We start from the raw sequence: 15,489 nt of genomic DNA, 5'->3' as shown, positions 1-15,489 counted from the left end.
TTGGCACGAGATAGGATTTCTCTGCCGCTAGCGTGATGAAGCACCATAGGAGCTCTGAAGTTACTGCTTTGGAGACCTTTAAGGACAGATAAAGCCTCTGTTCTGAATGGGTTTTACCCATCTGCTTAGAGACAGGGGATTGGACACAGATGATCTGTTAAGGTCTCTTCGAGCTCTGGTTCTCTGGAAATGATTTCTGCAGCTAGAAGAAATAATGCTGGGGAAGCAGGGGTCCCCACAAGGAATTTCTGAAGAGCCACATGCAGTAGTAAGAAGAAAGCAAGCCCCCATGGGTTTGCATGACTCTACAAGAAAATAACACGTTTGCTATTTCTGGGGAATTTTAAAGTTAAAATGCTATTATAGCTTGCCTGGAAGATTTCACTTCTTAATGTTTCAGATCTCTGTTCCTTCTCATCCATCTGCTGTCACTGATCCAATCTTGTACAGCAGAAGGGTATGGCAGAGAAGGAAAGAAGATGGAGAGGGGTATTGGCGAAGGTCCCAGGAATCTGAGCCAGGATCCAGTATCTGTAGAAATATTAACAGCATTTCCTGACCAGGGATCCTACCAAAATAAGTAAAAGACGTGACTCCCCCTGCACCGTTGTTCCAAAGGAGTGTGCAACCTAGCAGGGAGACAGTGCATACAAATTAATATTGCTAATAAAAATTATGGTATTTGTTAAGCACTTACTATGTGCCAAGTTCTGGGGTAGATACGGGATAATCAGATTGGACCCAGTCCCCATCCCATATAGAGCTGTAAATGGATAAATACACCAAATTTTTATGACTGGGGGGAGGGAGAAAGAAATAAAGTAAGAGTTACAAGTGAATAAATAAATCAGTAACAAAAAAATATAAATTCCCGAATCTGAGGTTGAGAGATCATGATGGGGATTAATTAGGGAGCGCCTCATGGAAACAGCTCTGTAGAAGGACATTGAAGGAAAGAAGGGATGAGTTTTGGCAAAGGGTGTGCCAGACTTGGAGTAGAGCATGAGAGATAGCTGGGTGTTAGGGATGGTTGGATAGTTTAATTGGTCAGAGCAAAGGGCTCAAGGAATAGTCAGGTGGGAGAACAGATTGGTGAGAGGGAACTGGCCGTGTGTGTGTGTGTGTGTGTGTGTGTGTGTGTTGGTGGTGGGGTGGGAGTGGAACTTGCTGGTCCGGAGTTTTTGTCTTGGGTTGGGAGCCGTCGGAGAGTTTGGTGGAGGGGAGCAATATGCATCCTTCATCATCTGAGAAAGATGAGACAAGGCAGTGTTTGTATGGGGATGGACAACAGAGAGGCTGGAAGCACAGCTCCAGCCTGGAGGTGGTGAGAGTGTGGAGCAGGGTGAGCAGGTCACAGATTAAAAATGTGGGAAGGAAGAGGACAGATCTGGGAGATGGCCTCGAGGAAGAACAAACAGGAAGCTTGGAGAGCCCTTGTGGTGTGGCCCAAGAAGTAGGGGCTCGAGCAGTTAAGACCCTCTTTTTGTCCCCAGTGGAATTAAAAACCTTAATCATATTTGTTGAGTGCTCATTATGTACAGAGCATCATACTAAGTGCTTGGGAGAGTACAATCTAATATGTCCCCTGCCCACAACGAGTTTACAGTCTAGAGAGGACTTAAAGGGCTCGAGTCACTTTTTGGCTTCTCCCCTGGTTCTTTAGTGGAAGATACATCTGAGTAGCCTTCCGGATGGAAAGCAGAGATTGGGGATTTGCCAGAGCAGGGAGGTTTTCCAAGCAGCATCGGAGAGGCTCTCTGCATCAGGAGCCAAGCTTAAGGTTTTCCGTGCCGGATCGCTTTTCCTTTCTCCCTTTTCTGCGGTCACAAGGCAGAAGCCATAAAAATGAAATGTGTTGACCTCCCGGCTACCCTGACGGCCTGAGAGTTTCCAAGCGTCCAGCTTCTGGCGAGAGCTTTGGCATCCGTTGGGGGAAGAGAGCCGGGGTGGGTGTGAGTCAGTGGCTCAACAGCTTGGTAAATGTCATGGAAGGCGGGGGCTGGGGTGAGGGAGTTGGGTGGAGGGGGAGGATGGGCTTCTGAAAAGTTGGTTTATTGGTTTGATTGCGGGAAGTCGTTTTTGCTGGGGAGAAGTGGTATTCCTCGGGAGGGTGCGTGCTAAGGAAACCTCTGCATTGGGGCTAGGGCATGGTGGTTTTGTTGTTTTGAAGTAGTGACGTGCTTGGTTAGGTTGCTTATCGCTTGGGTTTTCCCTGAGGTGTTGGGGGAATGAGAGGGAGGAAGTTGGGAAATAGGCCTGGAGCAGGATAGAGATGGAAGCGTGGGATGGAAGAACAAAAACTCTTTTTTTTTTTTTTAAGCTAGTGAACCAAGAGTCGATAATCCTTGAGATACAGTGATCATGGGACTGGAGAGGAGCTTGGGCATGGAACGTATCTACCAATTCTGTTATTTTGTACTCTCCAAAGCACTTAGTACAGTCCTCTGCCCACAGTAAGCACTCACTATATACGACTGATTGATCTATTGGTTGACCAGACCTGTCTTTTGCCTTGTCTTCAGACAGAATGCCATTTCAACCATTCTAGGCAGGTGATAATCTCTTCTACTTTTAAAGACCTTCAAGGAGGGACTAAATGACCTTTCTCAGGTGTGTGAAGTCTGATACCTTGGATTAATAAACTGTTGGAGCTGTAAAAACCCCTCCCGCATCTGGGGAGGGGTACCAGGGTCTTCTCGGGAGGAGTTGGGATCCCCCAGGGAGGCTTTGAGGCCTGTTCTGAGGGTCCATGGGAAGAGGAGATCCTGGTTCAGGATGGTCTTGGCTTGGAGACCGATCAGTCCAGTGGTATATATTGAAGGCTTACTGTGTGCAGAGTGTACCAAGCCCTTGAGAGAGTACAGTATAACGGAGTTGTTTGACATGATCCCTGCCTTTAAACAGCTTATGATCTAGTAGGGGTGGCAGATGTTAAATTACAACTAAGGGGAAGCGGCAGGGTATAAAGATATGTACATAAGAGCTATGGGGCCAGGGGGTGGGGTGTCAAAGTGGTTAGGAGTACAGACCCAAATACATAGGTGCCACAGAGAGCTCTTGCAGGCTGGGGTGGTCCTGGGGTGGGGGTTGAGGAGCGGGGTGAGGGGGCCCCTCTCCAGGATCATCCCGACGAATGACTCTAAACCAGTAACTGGGCCTGACCTGACGTGAATTTCACCGTTTTAGCCCCAGGATGGAGGAAGCTCTTTGGTCTCCCCTAAAACAGGACCCAAATTCATGGACTGCCCTGACCTCCCAGGGCTTCTTCCAGCACAGTCGATTTCTTAAGGGAAAACAGGAGAGTTGCTTTCCTGTGACGGCCTCTTGGACCGCTTCACCTTGGCTTCGCTAACAGGGATGGGGGGGTCTTGGGGAGGGGTTCCAGAGGGAAAAGGAAGGGGCACATGGCTTCATAGGAGAGCCCAGAGTCTGGAGTAGAGGGTTAAAAGTTTAAGTATTTCCCTGTCCATCTTCCCTTATGACTCAAGGTCTAAGGAGACAGAACCAGTCTGAAACGGGAGTGCCGGCAAAAGCCTGGAGAGACACCAGAAACTCCTGGTGAGGACTGAATGAAGCCGGAGTGTAAGTGACAGAGAGTTTGCTTTTCTGGGTCCTTTCAGAACTTGGCTACAACTCATTAGCAATGATCTTCGGGCGTCATTGGCCCCGGGTTAGGGTGGCCACCTGGGATTTAAACCTGGACCCAGAGTGAATTTACCCAAGTTTCTAACAGTCCCAAACCAGGAACCATCCTTTCAGACAAGGGGGGAAGTGGGTGGTATATGTCTAGCCTGGCAGCTTTCTGACAGATATTTTAAACCTGGGGTGGGGGGAAGTGAGAGGGGAGTGGCAAGACAGATATAGACACATTTGGTCTGTCACCTTGCATTCACGGTTTCAGATTTTCTGAAGATTTTGTCTTCTTCCTTGGAGTACCCAGATTTACCCAAGAAAAAGAATGGGTTAACTTCTCTGAACGTATTTTCAGGAAGACCTAGCCCCCTTGGGTATATAGCCAGAAGCCCTGTTTTTCTTAACCTCTTGCTCTGACTTCAGCTTGGTTACCCGGTCCAGAGAGTTTGATTTGAAGTATAGTATGTTAAAGAAGTACAGTGCAGTACCTAGGAGAGCCGGCGTGTTCCTCAGCGGCTCAGGGCTAAACAGTAATACAACAGAAAGAAACAGCTTTATCAAATGGCCTGCCATTGACTTCTAAGTGCTGTTAGGCCCAGTTGGGGAAACAAGGTCGAAGGCAACCTGGCTTCTGTGAAGGTTTCTATAGTGTGTTTATCTGTTTCGTTTTTGAAAGTCTGCAGAAGCAGAGGGCAAGCTGACAGTTTTTCTGGCCAGAGGATGGATTGGCCCTACCGAAGTGGCAGCCAGGTGTGGGAAATGGGCCATCTGAGCCGGGTGGGCTGCCGGAGCTGAGGATGGGGTGGAGGCCCCCGGGCTGGCTCTTGGCCTTGCCCACGGCAGTCGTCTATGGCTCTCTGTCCCTCTTTGTGTCTATCCTGCACAACGTGTTCCTGCTGTACTACGTGGACACCTTCGTCTCTGTGTACAAGATCGATAAGCTGTCCTTTTGGATTGGAGAAGTAAGTGACTCCCACTTACCCAACCACCCACCCTGAGGAGAGGCCGACCCCAGAGCAGGAGCCTGGCTGAGCCCAGCCTGTTGGAGCCAGGATCCCCTGGGTGGTTTTTGGGTTGCAGGCCCTCTTCATTTGAACTCGTGTGCTTCTCTCCATCTGAAGAAGTGGGGGATTCGGAGCTTGGGGGTGAGCAGGAAGAGCCCAAGAGGTGCTCAAGTGAATGTCTGGGGGCAAAGCGTTTTTGGGGGACTCTAAGCAGTAGTGTGGGGTCGTGGGGGATGGGGGAGATGTCTCTGTTCCTTTACTCCAGAGCGATATGGGCTTTCTCCTTCATTCTACCTACCCATGGGGTCTTCCCAGCCACATAAGTAAGGGGTAGGATGCGGTTGAGGGGGAGGAAGACAAGCTGAAGAAGGTCCAGACGGGGCACAGAACCTTCCAGGATATGACTGCCAGCAGCGGCTAAGCAAGGCTCCCGCAGCAAGTCCAGACCGGCTCGGGGACAGTCTGGTCGAGCAGGGTGGCCTCTGCGACTCCCAACTTATATCTTTCAACTGGGCTGATTCTGCTGTGCTCGCCCCCAGTCCGGTACGATCTTAAGTGTTTAGGCTGCCCATTCAGCCCTGTTTCCTGCTCCTGGCCAGGGAGGACCCCCTGGGGCCTGAAATCCTTCTCCTGGCTAATCAGAAGCATGTCCTGCCCATTATTTGTTGCTGCTGCTGCTGCTTCAGTTGCAATAACTGTTGTGACTTTCTTCCCAGACAGCTTTCCTCATATGGAACAGTCTCAACGATCCTCTCTTTGGCTGGCTCAGTGACCGGGTGTTTCTCAGCACACAAGAGTGAGTTGATCCCAGGTGCCGGACCGAGGGGTCCTTTGGTCTGCCCTCCCTCTGTCTGGCTCTTGACAACCCTTTCCCAGATGCAGCCACTTGGGGTTCAGAAACAGAAACAGAAAGATCGGCTCTCTCCAAAGTAACCTGCCTATCCGACTGCCCTGCTGGGCCACAGCTGCGTAGAGAGCGAGAGAGGAGGCAAGCGGCTGGTTGGACACTGGGGGTGAGGAACAGGAAGAGGAGGAGGAAGAGAAAGAGGAGGAGGAAAATGTTCTTTCCCAGGCTCACACCCGCGTGATTCTCTGTAGGCTACTGAATTACTTGCCCTCCCCAGGGATTTCCTGGCTAGGCAAAACCTCTCTCTGTTTAACCCTTGCCCTACCTTGGAGAGTTGCGGGGAGGGGGAAATTGAACTGGAAAATAATGGTATTTGCTAAGCACCTGTTAGGGGCCAATCACCTTGCTAAGCGATGGGGCAGATACGATGCATTCAAGTTGGACACAGTCCCTGTCTCACCTGGGGCTCACGGTCTGAGGAGGGTGGGAGAACAAATATTTAGTCCCCATTTTACAGCTGAGAAAACTGAGAACAGAGCACAGAGAAGTAAGTGACTTGCCTGAAGTCATCCAGCAGGCAAGTGATGGCTCTGGGATCAAAGCCCAGGTCTCGTGACTCTCAGGCCCGTGCTCTTTCTATGAGACCCCGTTGCTTCCCGCTATTCCAGGGTAACTGGTTCATTTGAATTCGCTCAGGTATTGAGGTCATGATACTGCTGACCCTCAGGTCAAGTTCAGGTCAAATTTGATTGGGGCCCTCCCAGGCCTTCCCGAATGCCCAGAACCAGACCCTGTCTTCCTTGTGGCTCAGAACTGCCCCAGCATCCCCAGGGGTCCTTCGGACAGAGACAACTGGCTAGCTGCCCCATCATCAACCCTTCATGAGAATCCCAGGCAGGACTGACTCTGGTCCCTCCCAATGGCTTTCATCCCCAAGAGGGAAATGGTAGTCATTATGGTTCTGCCTGGCTTCTGTTTGGGAAAACTTCTATTTTGTGGGAAAACTCAGCAGGCCACTCTGCTTAGTAGGATGCAGCATAGCCTAAGGGCAAGAGTCTGGGTTGGGAGTCAGGAGACACAGGTGTCATCTCAGATTGTGGGTGACTTTGGAGCCACAGTCCAGGTCTCTGGGCCATAGTTTCCTCATCTTAGAGTGGAAAGAAGATTGAGGAAATAGAGAAGTGTGCTGCAGGCATCCGGGTGCCGGACTGTCCTTTTCCTCCTGGCAGGATTGGAGCAGAGATCTCCCCACCTGATGTGATCTTGAAGCGCCTGAAGGCCTTGAGCTGGAATGGCCCACTGTTTGCCCTCTCCTTCCTGGCCTTCTGGGTGCCCTGGGCCCGCCCGGGTTTGCAGTTCCTGGTCTGCCTGTGCTTGTACGACAGCTTCCTCACCATGGTGGACCTGCACCATAACGCTCTGTTGGCCGACCTGGCCGTGTCAGCTCGGGATAGGACCCGCCTCAACTTCTACTGCTCCCTCTTCAGCGCCTTGGGCTCCCTGTCCGTCTTCCTGTCCTACGCCGTCTGGAACAAAGAGGACTTCTTCTCGTTCCGGGTCTTCTGCGTGGCACTGGCCAGCTGGTCGGTGGTTGGGTTCACGGTGGCCACGTGGCTGTTGAGGCAGCGGTTTGCGGCTGACGGGAACCCCAGAGGGACCCGAGACTCCTCCTTGGAAGAGTAAGCCACCTCCTGGTTCTTGTGTCCGGGGCCGGTGGAGACCCTATTACTCGAGGCCTCAACCAGCCTGCCCCCTGAGAAGTGGTCGAATTTTCTCCCAGAGTCTAAGAGCCTCTCCCTGTTCCCCTCTGCCCCTACCAGAGCCCCCGGCTGCAGGCCTTTGGAAGGAGACGTGAGGCCTCCGACTGGGTAGAGCGGGTAGGAGGGTAGGTAGTCCCTGCTCTCTCCTGCTCCAGCTGTGAGGTGTTTCTGGTTTTAAACCACAGTCCCAGAGGCTGTTCCAGCCTGTCTGCCCTGTGTGTCCTGAGACCAAAGCACCGTTCTGCTCTTCCGAGGCCAGGGTTGATTCTAAGGGCCGGGCTCTTCCGGTGCTCTGGCTTCTGGCTCTATTTGGCCACTGTCCTCCGAGCTGCAGCCTGAAAGCCAAAGAGTCACTTGCAGCTGAAGAGCCAGAGTTTGGCCCTCACCAGAAGAGATGAGCATCTAAGCCTGAAACATGCTGCCCTCTGTACCCTCTCTCCAACACCCACCCCATATTTGTGAATGCCCAGGCACCCATTGCTCTCCTGTGCCAGTAAAGGATTTCAGCTCACCGGGCATTCTTCCCAGGGACATTGAGAGCACCCCAGGGCAGAAGAGGTCGGGTGAGAGTGATCCCTCATGGCATTTAAGAGCCTAAAAGTTGTCTCTTGTCCCTGCAGGCTATATGTGGAGAAGCCCCCTGTTGGGGAGGAGAGAAGGACCACCCTGGCCGAATACCTCCGGCAGCTGTCCCGGCATCGCAACTTCCTCTGGTTCGTCTGCATGAACCTTGTGCAGGTACCTGGGGCTGGGTTTCGGGGTCCCGGCTGAGGCCGCGGCTGGCCGTAGCTTGCCGAAATGAGGTCAGAGTTGGATTCCTTGAGGTTCAGGTGGGACAGCGAGGCCCTCTGGTCTGGGGTGTGCTTATCAGCACAGTTGTTGCCATGGACATGGGTGGGAGCTGGGGCTTGATTAAGTCTAGACTGGGGGCTCCCAGACTGGCTGCCCTTCGGGATCAATTCCCAGATCCTAGAGTTTCAGATTCTCACTTGTCTCCCCCTGCCTGGGGAGGGCTTTTTACCTTTGCAGAGGTAAAAGAGGTCTGGGTCCCTACTCTTTCCCCCACCCCCCTCTGTTTTTGGCCTCCTCCTTTTCTTACCCCCCAATATGAGCAGCTTCCTCTATTAAGTGCAATCCTCAAACTGTTTTGGGGGCACAATTATCAGAAGAAATAGGAGATGCTTCCTCTGAGAGGCAAATCTCAGGCCCCCGTGGCAGTGGTGGATTGGACCCTCCCAAGCACCCCTTTCCCCTGGTTAGGTCTGGTCACACTGACCTTGGCCCAGATCTCCAAGGCCAAGAGTGTCTTCAGCCCTCCCACCAACCTCTGCCCCAAGCCAGACCTGAAACCTTCCTTCCCCAGTTTCTCACCCCCGACCCCGGTACGGGGACAGTGGCTCAGGGATGTGGGCGGAGTCCCTGCAGCCTTCACCAGCTGCAGGTGGGCGCAGTGAGCCCAGCTCCTGGATTCACGTGGGACCTGTTGGCTCTGCAGGTGTTCCACTGTCACTTCAACAGCAACTTCTTCCCTCTCTTCCTGGAACACCTGTTGTCGGATCGGATCTCCCTCTCCGCGGGCTCCTTCCTGCTGGGTGAGTGAACCAGCCCTGCCGAGGTAGGATGACCAACTGGGGGGAAGGGCTAGCTGCAGGACTATAATGGGCCCTCACCGCAGCTCCTGCTCCGAGGCTCCTCGTTCGCCCTTCCCTGGCTTCCCAGAATCCCTGTGCTTCCCGCACTACCCAGCAGCACCTACTGCTCCATTCCCTGCCTCGTGGCACGACTGACCATGTCGGGAGTTGTGTCACTGCGGCATCTGGCCGTCTCTGATGGAGATCCTGTTTTCACGCATATGTCTTTTGGGACCAAGCCCCGGGGAGAAGAGCCAGTCCCCAGGCCCTCCCATTGCTCTATTTCCCAGTTGAAAGGAAAAATCAGCCCTGGCGGTGAGCAGAAGATGTGTTAGGTCAGTGCCTGCCTTCTTGGGCTTCCAAAGCAGCAATGGAAAGCCCTCCTGCTGAGTCCACAGCTCTAAAGACCCACAGCCTTGGGGGTCCAGGATTTTGCCTCAAGTGCAGATGCCTTGGAGAATCCCCCTGGGGCATTGAGCAGTGGCTGGGTCAGGGAGAGAATCCTCAGGGGCACTGAGCCAGGCTGGGTTGATGGGAGAATCTCTGGAGACATTGAGCAGCTGCTGGGAAAGATGGAGAATCTTTAGGGCCATTGAGCCAGGCTGGGTTAATGGGAGAATCTCTGGGGGCATTAAGCAGCTGCTGGGTCAGATGAAGAATCCCTTGGGATCTTGGGGTCGGGGAGGCATTGAGCTGCTGTTGAATCAGGGGAGAATCCCTTGGAGCATGGAGCAGTGTGTTGTGGGGTGGGTAGGTCTGGGGAGTGGAATGAAGAGAGATAAGCTCTGGGGCTAGGCTCTACCTTTTCCTGTGGGCCCTGATCCAGAACCTGGGACCTCTCCCTGAAAGAAGAGTAAGGATTCTCATGTTACTGGGGGTGCTTGCTGAGGTCTGCGGTTATCACCACCCAGTGAGGAGGGGGCTGATGTTCAACAAGGTGACGACTTGAACACAGCAGTGACGGGAGGCTAAGCAAGCAGGCCACGGGGTACAAGTTTAGACCAGACAGGCTCCAAATCAGTCTGCATGTAAAGGGTCCCAAGAGGCCACATCCGGTCTGGAGAGTGGTCCAGGGCTCTGTAGTCACTCCTGATCTTTCCTGGGGGTTCCATGCCACAGACCCTGGTAGCACCCTTCAGTCGGTTCTGACTCTGTCCTGGTCCTGACCCACAACTCCAGGTTGTGGAAGAACCAGGCTAGAGCAGATGTCCCAGTTCTAGCCTTTGGAATCAGCTCGCAGTTCTGATCCTTGCCAAATGGCCCTTAGAAAAATTGAGCTAGATTTCCTCTTGGTGAGTTGGGCTTGTCTCTTCCCCCTTCCCTCTCCCAGGGCCCGTTTGGTTGTCTCCTCCACCAAAATGTACTTACCTGCTCGTGCCTCTCTCCTTCCCCCTTCTATTCCTCCCAGGGGTTTCCTATATCGCCCCGCATCTCAACAACCTCTACTTCCTGTCCCTGTGCCGAAAGTGGGGGGTCTATGCGGTGGTGCGTGGACTGTTCTTCTTGAAACTGGGGCTCAGCGTGCTGATGTTCCTCGCGGGGCCTGACCAGATCCATCTCCTCTGCCTCTTCATTGCTAGGTAGGCGGTTGGTCTTACTGGCCTGGGGAGGGTGGGCAAGGATGGGTATTCGGGGGTCAAATAGTGTGAAAAGGGTGAGGGATTCTGTCTTACTCTGGGACTTTCCACAGGCACTGAGACCCACTTAATGGTTTTCGCCCCAACCCCAGATTCCCAGACCTCTTTAGGACTGCCGGGGGACTAGCAGAAGGATTCTGCCAAGGTCAACCCCTCTCTATTTCTTTCCATCCTCTAGCTTCCCTACCCCCACTGGCCCCTGGAGTCTCCCCTTTGGTCCAAGTCAGTGGTCGCAGGCCTGGTCAGGGTCACGGGCTAGGCCTCATCCCCTCGAGGGCCCAGCAGTGACCAGAGAGCCTGCTGGCGGGCCGGCCCCAGGGAGGAAGACTTACGGGTCGGTGCCGTCCTTGCCCGGCCTCTGTGATGGATGTCGGGTGTGGTGGGCCTGGGATCCCCAGCCATCGTGGACGGTATGCTCTCTTTGCAGTAACCGGGTGTTCACCGAGGGGACCTGTAAGCTACTGAACCTGGTGGTGACCGACCTCGTGGACGAGGACCTCGTGGTGAACCGCCGGCAGCAGGCAGCCTCTGCCCTCCTGTTTGGGATGGTGGCCCTGGTCACCAAGCCGGGCCAGACGTTCGCCCCGCTCGTCGGCACCTGGCTGCTCTGTTTCTACACTGGTGAGGGATGCGGCGAGGAGAGGAGGTGTCTGACACTTAAGAAAGGAGTTCATTGGTGTATGGAGGAGAATGGTTCTGTATGACCCCAAGCCTGGGTGGACTCCTTCCTCAGCCTAGACTGATGCAGGGGTGCCAGAGGAGCTCAGGGAGGAGTCTGGCCTCAAGGAGGCTGCAGTGGGGTCAGTGATCCAGCTCCAGGGGAAAAAGATCTCTGCTGGGGGAGGGATTGGCTCTGGATGGAAGGCCCGATCTCTGCCCTGTGCTCTTCCCTGGGGAATTGGGAGAAGGGAAGGGACTCCCTTTCCTTCTAATTCTGTTCCTGAGCTCAGAATGTTGAAAGCAGAAATTCCCAGTCTACCCTGAAACTTTGAGGGATGCAGCTAGTGTCCTGGCTCTGAGTTCTGACTTAGTGCTCCATTCATCACCTGAATGAATTCGGCTTCGTGCCTCGGTGTACCTCATCTGGGCAGTGGGGAGAATGAGTGCGTTTTTTTTTCCCTCCAGAGTGGTTAAAAAAGGAACGGGCTTGTGTTCTCTTTCCTGGGCTAGAGGTCAGCTTACGGGGGTCTGAGGTGACCCGGTTTGGGGGTGGAGAGGGTCCACTCGAGTCTGAGTCCCACTCGTCCTGTGTTTTCTCTCCAGGTTATGACCTCTTCCAGCGGGATCCCCTGAGCCCCGCAGTGAGCGCCCGCCCTTGGCTGGAACCCCCCGTCCCCCATGTCACCTGGGCCCCCTCGCTGCGCCAGGGCTGCTTCTACCTCTTGGTGTTCGTACCCATCGCCTGTGCCCTGCTGCAGCTCCTCGCGTGGTCCCGCTTCACCCTGCACGGAAAACGCCTGCAGGTGGTCAAGGCCCAGCGTCAGAGTCTGGTACAGCCGTGGGCCCAGAACGTTAAGGTCGTCTGAGGTTCCTGGGAAAGGCGGCGGTCCCGGTGACCTGACCAGAACCGGACTAGAGGAAGCCAGACTGCGGAGCTTGGTCCCTGACTGTGAAATGTTCAAGTTTACGTATTTGGGGGGCTGGGGAGTGGACGGGGCAAGGGGTAGGGGCACTGCCCATTTCAGGCCAGAGTCCTCTCAACCCGCCCCACCCTCTGTGGGGTAGAGAAGTGGGCGGTGCTTGTTGTCAAACTGGAATTTTTCCCTCGAGGGGAAAGAAGCCACTCTCCCATCCTGTCCTGTTGGTCGCAGGAGACCCTGAGCCAGTTTTCTAGGCCAGCTTCCCTCCCTAGAGGGTCCAGGGATGGGGTGCCCCTCCTCTCCCTCCGCAGACATCTGTGGCCCCATCTACCCTCGTAGAGGTTTGTGGGACCTACTGTATGTGCGGGGTCAGAAGAGGACAGGGCCCTTTGATCCTCGCTGAGGGACCTGAGGAGATCCAAGAGCATGAACTGGAACTCAAGGTGGTAGTGGGGCCCGTGGGGGAGGAGGGGGCAGCGTGACGCCCCGACGTCCTCCCTCTTGGCTCTTGCAGGCATGGGTCTCCACCCGCCTGGTGCTGTGCCCCCAGCCCCCTAGACTCTGCCCAGGTCTAGGAAGGGACTGCTAAGCCCTCGAGTCCCTCCCTCCACTTCTCCCTGAGCAGTGGGAGTAGAGTCTCGATTATCCCAAATCTTGATTGAGCCAAGGGGCATCTAGAACTGCTCCTAGGGACCCCTGAGCTTCTGATCCACCCAGCCTGGGGTCTCTCCCCGCTTCACAGCTGGGGAAGAGTGACCCTGAATTTGAGATTTGGAGCAGAGCTCGAGGTGAGGGGTAAGAAGGCCATTTTGGGGGTCGGGGGGAGATGAGGCCACCTGTGTCCTTCTCAGTCTCACTGTGTTAACCGGAGCCTCGCCCACCCCCGCTCTGGGCCTTGCTTCCCCAGCCTCTCGCGGGGCCACACTGCCGACACTGGATCTCTGCCACATTTGGCTAAAAAACACCAGCCCGATCCGCAGTCTACTTCAGATTTGCATGTGGCCCCGTCTGACTTGAAGTCATTTCTTTCTCATCGTCCCAGGGTTAGAAGGTGGTGAGGGGCTGGAGTGGGGCTCTGTTTGACCTTCCCTCTCCCCCCTCCCCCCCCTTCCTCATGTTTACATTCTCTCATTTAGCCAAGCCAGGGGCGAGCCTTTACTGGGGAGAAAGCACAAAGCCAGCATCTTGGGGAAACCCCCTTTACCAGCTTGTCTTAACCCCCGCTTCCTCAGCTCGGCAGGGTGGGTCTCCCCCTGGCCTCAGCCCCCGAGGGACTATGCCCGCCCCTGCCTTGGGCAGGATGCCTGAATATGGGGAGGAAACCCCCCACCCCCAGCCCATGCTGGCTCCAGGCACCCTGCTCTTCCTTAACTGTGACCATTGTCCTCTCCTCTCCCCCCCCCCCCCCCCCCCCCCCGCCATCTCAGGTTACAACTGCCTCGGTCCCAGGTGTATACTGCCATACTGCCTCATCTTTCTGCTCTGATGGCCTGTGGGCCATGGGCTGCTGGTGGGGATCTGGGTCGGGCCTCATTTCCTACTGAGTGATTAAAATCGTGACACTCTACCTGTTGTGCTGGTCGTGGATAGAGGTTGAGAGAGGGAGCACACACGAGTGCGAACATAGGTGTGCTTGCAGAGGAGCTCGAATTCTGTCAAGGGGAACCTTTTCTAAGTGGGAAAGAGCGGTGAGCAACTGCGCAAATCAATAGACTGCAGCGCTCACACTTGTGGCCAGGTAGTTATGCCTTGGGGTCAGTGAAGAGCAATGGGATGGTGGGGTCAAGTCCCTACAAAGCAATTGTTTGCCCAGCCAGGACAGAGGAGGAGTGTGTGTATTGGGGGGGGGGGGGGAGCTTTGTTGCTATGCTTGGGGAAGCAGCATGGCTCAATGGAAAGAGCCTGGGCTTTGGAGTCAGAGGTCATGGGTTCGATTCCCGGCTCTGCCACTTGTCAGCTGTGTGACTGTGGGCAAGTCACTTAACTTCTCTGTGCCTGTTACCTCATCTGTAAAATGGGGATTAACTGTGAGCCTCACATGGGACAACCTGATTACCCTGTATCTACCCCAGCGCTTTGAACAGTGGTCTGCACATAGAAAGCGCTTAACAAATACCAACATTATTATTATGCTTCCCCTCCTCCCCCCCAGTACTTGTGTGTTTCAGGCCCTTCTCTCCCTCCGGATCTCTAGCCTCCTAGGGCAATTTAAGACCTTCAGGGATTCATCTCTAACCACTGTACTTCCACCCACTTTCCCCTGCTTGATTCTTCCCATACACAGGTGGGAGGTTGTGGAATTTCAGCAGGAAAACACTGCTCTCTAGTGGATCCTACAGGGCAAGGAGCTGCTTTTGAGGTATGTGGTTGATGTTATCCCAGTGCCAGAACCCGCCCCCCGTCCCCCCGGGTGGGCCTGGGTGGGGGAACAGAGCTTCTTCCCACTTGGTCAGAAGTCCAGTGGGTGCGGCAATTCTGTGAAATCAATTCTGCTCCCCCCCCCAGTCCCTTCCCCAGAGTTGGTGACCATGGACAGAGCTTGTATTTTGAGCAACTTTATTTAAGTACATGGGAGCATCGCCAGGCAGCATGGTTTGGAGGCTTGGGTGAGGTACAGGCTCAGGATGAGAAGACGGAGGCAGGATGGTTGAGAAGCAAGGTGCAGGGCATCTGTTATACTGTTTTACCGACGGCCTGATCCCGGCCACTGCCCACATCTGGCCGGGGGCCATTTGGTCAACAAGTGGAGGAAAGGAAACTGGCGTCTTCGGAACGAGGGGGCTTGAGGCCTGGGTAGATCAGGGCGAGGAGCTCGGTGGACTCATTCCAGGGACAGCCGACTTTTCTTCCGGCAGGAGTCAGATGTGGAGCTAGCTGGGCAGTATGGGAAACTGAATTATGAACGGTGGCATCTTGGGTTTCCTTTGAAATTCTAGGTAGCCACGGCAGCCCTCTAGCTCAAGATCTTGTTACACAATAAGCAAATTTACAGGAGACAGAGGATGGCAACCTTGGGGTGGAGGATGAGTGCTGACTAAAACAGAAGACAGTTTGGCCAGGCAGGGACTAGAGCCGAAACCAGGCCCCGTGACCTTTCAGTCGCCTTTCTTTCCCCTTCCCCGGCCCCCATCGTAGGGCTAAACCAAAGAACCACGTTGTTATGGTTTCTCCCTCACCTGGTGTCCGTCCCGTGATCCCACTTCCTTTCCCTGGAGCCCTCCTAACATGGAAGCCATCATTCCAGAGTTTTGGGGAAGAAGTGGGGTGGGGGGAGGTGGTTATGGGTGTGTGTTTTGTGACGGGGAGCTCCCTTAGCCCTTGGAAGTAACTAACCCTGAGGGGATGGGGGGGGGGGGGGGGCAGCAGTGCCCCCTTGTTTGGAGGGGACAGGGCCCTG

The 15,489-nt window shown here is 54.4% G+C and overlaps 1 protein-coding gene across 6 annotated transcripts in view; it reads left to right on the top strand.

Annotated features, from left to right (window-relative positions):
- MFSD13A (major facilitator superfamily domain containing 13A) overlaps positions 1 to 13,659 on the top strand; it is a 33,586-nt gene extending 19,927 nt beyond the window's left edge. For 4 of the 6 annotated variants that reach the window (XM_029081181.2, XM_029081182.2, XM_029081180.2 and 1 more), the window contains exons 2-10: positions 3,489 to 3,582; positions 4,310 to 4,595; positions 5,354 to 5,433; positions 6,714 to 7,163; positions 7,865 to 7,982; positions 8,740 to 8,836; positions 10,284 to 10,455; positions 10,940 to 11,133; positions 11,776 to 13,659. In XM_029081181.2, the coding sequence (XP_028937014.1) occupies positions 4,431 to 4,595; positions 5,354 to 5,433; positions 6,714 to 7,163; positions 7,865 to 7,982; positions 8,740 to 8,836; positions 10,284 to 10,455; positions 10,940 to 11,133; positions 11,776 to 12,038 (1,539 nt within the window). In that variant the 5' untranslated portion in view covers positions 3,489 to 3,582; positions 4,310 to 4,430 and the 3' untranslated portion in view covers positions 12,039 to 13,659. The remainder of the gene's footprint in view (positions 1 to 3,488; positions 3,583 to 4,309; positions 4,596 to 5,353; positions 5,434 to 6,713; positions 7,164 to 7,864; positions 7,983 to 8,739; positions 8,837 to 10,283; positions 10,456 to 10,939; positions 11,134 to 11,775) is intronic. The other 2 variants (XM_029081185.2, XM_029081186.2) reach the window with 2 other exon arrangements.
- The last annotated feature ends 1,830 nt before the right edge of the window (positions 13,660 to 15,489 follow it).

This window comes from Ornithorhynchus anatinus, chromosome 16, assembly GCF_004115215.2.
Source record: "Ornithorhynchus anatinus isolate Pmale09 chromosome 16, mOrnAna1.pri.v4, whole genome shotgun sequence".
In the NCBI taxonomy this organism is placed as follows: Eukaryota; Metazoa; Chordata; class Mammalia; order Monotremata; family Ornithorhynchidae; genus Ornithorhynchus; species Ornithorhynchus anatinus.
The sequence above is the reverse complement of the archived record's forward strand: the minus strand, read 5'-3'. Positions and strand labels throughout refer to the sequence as shown.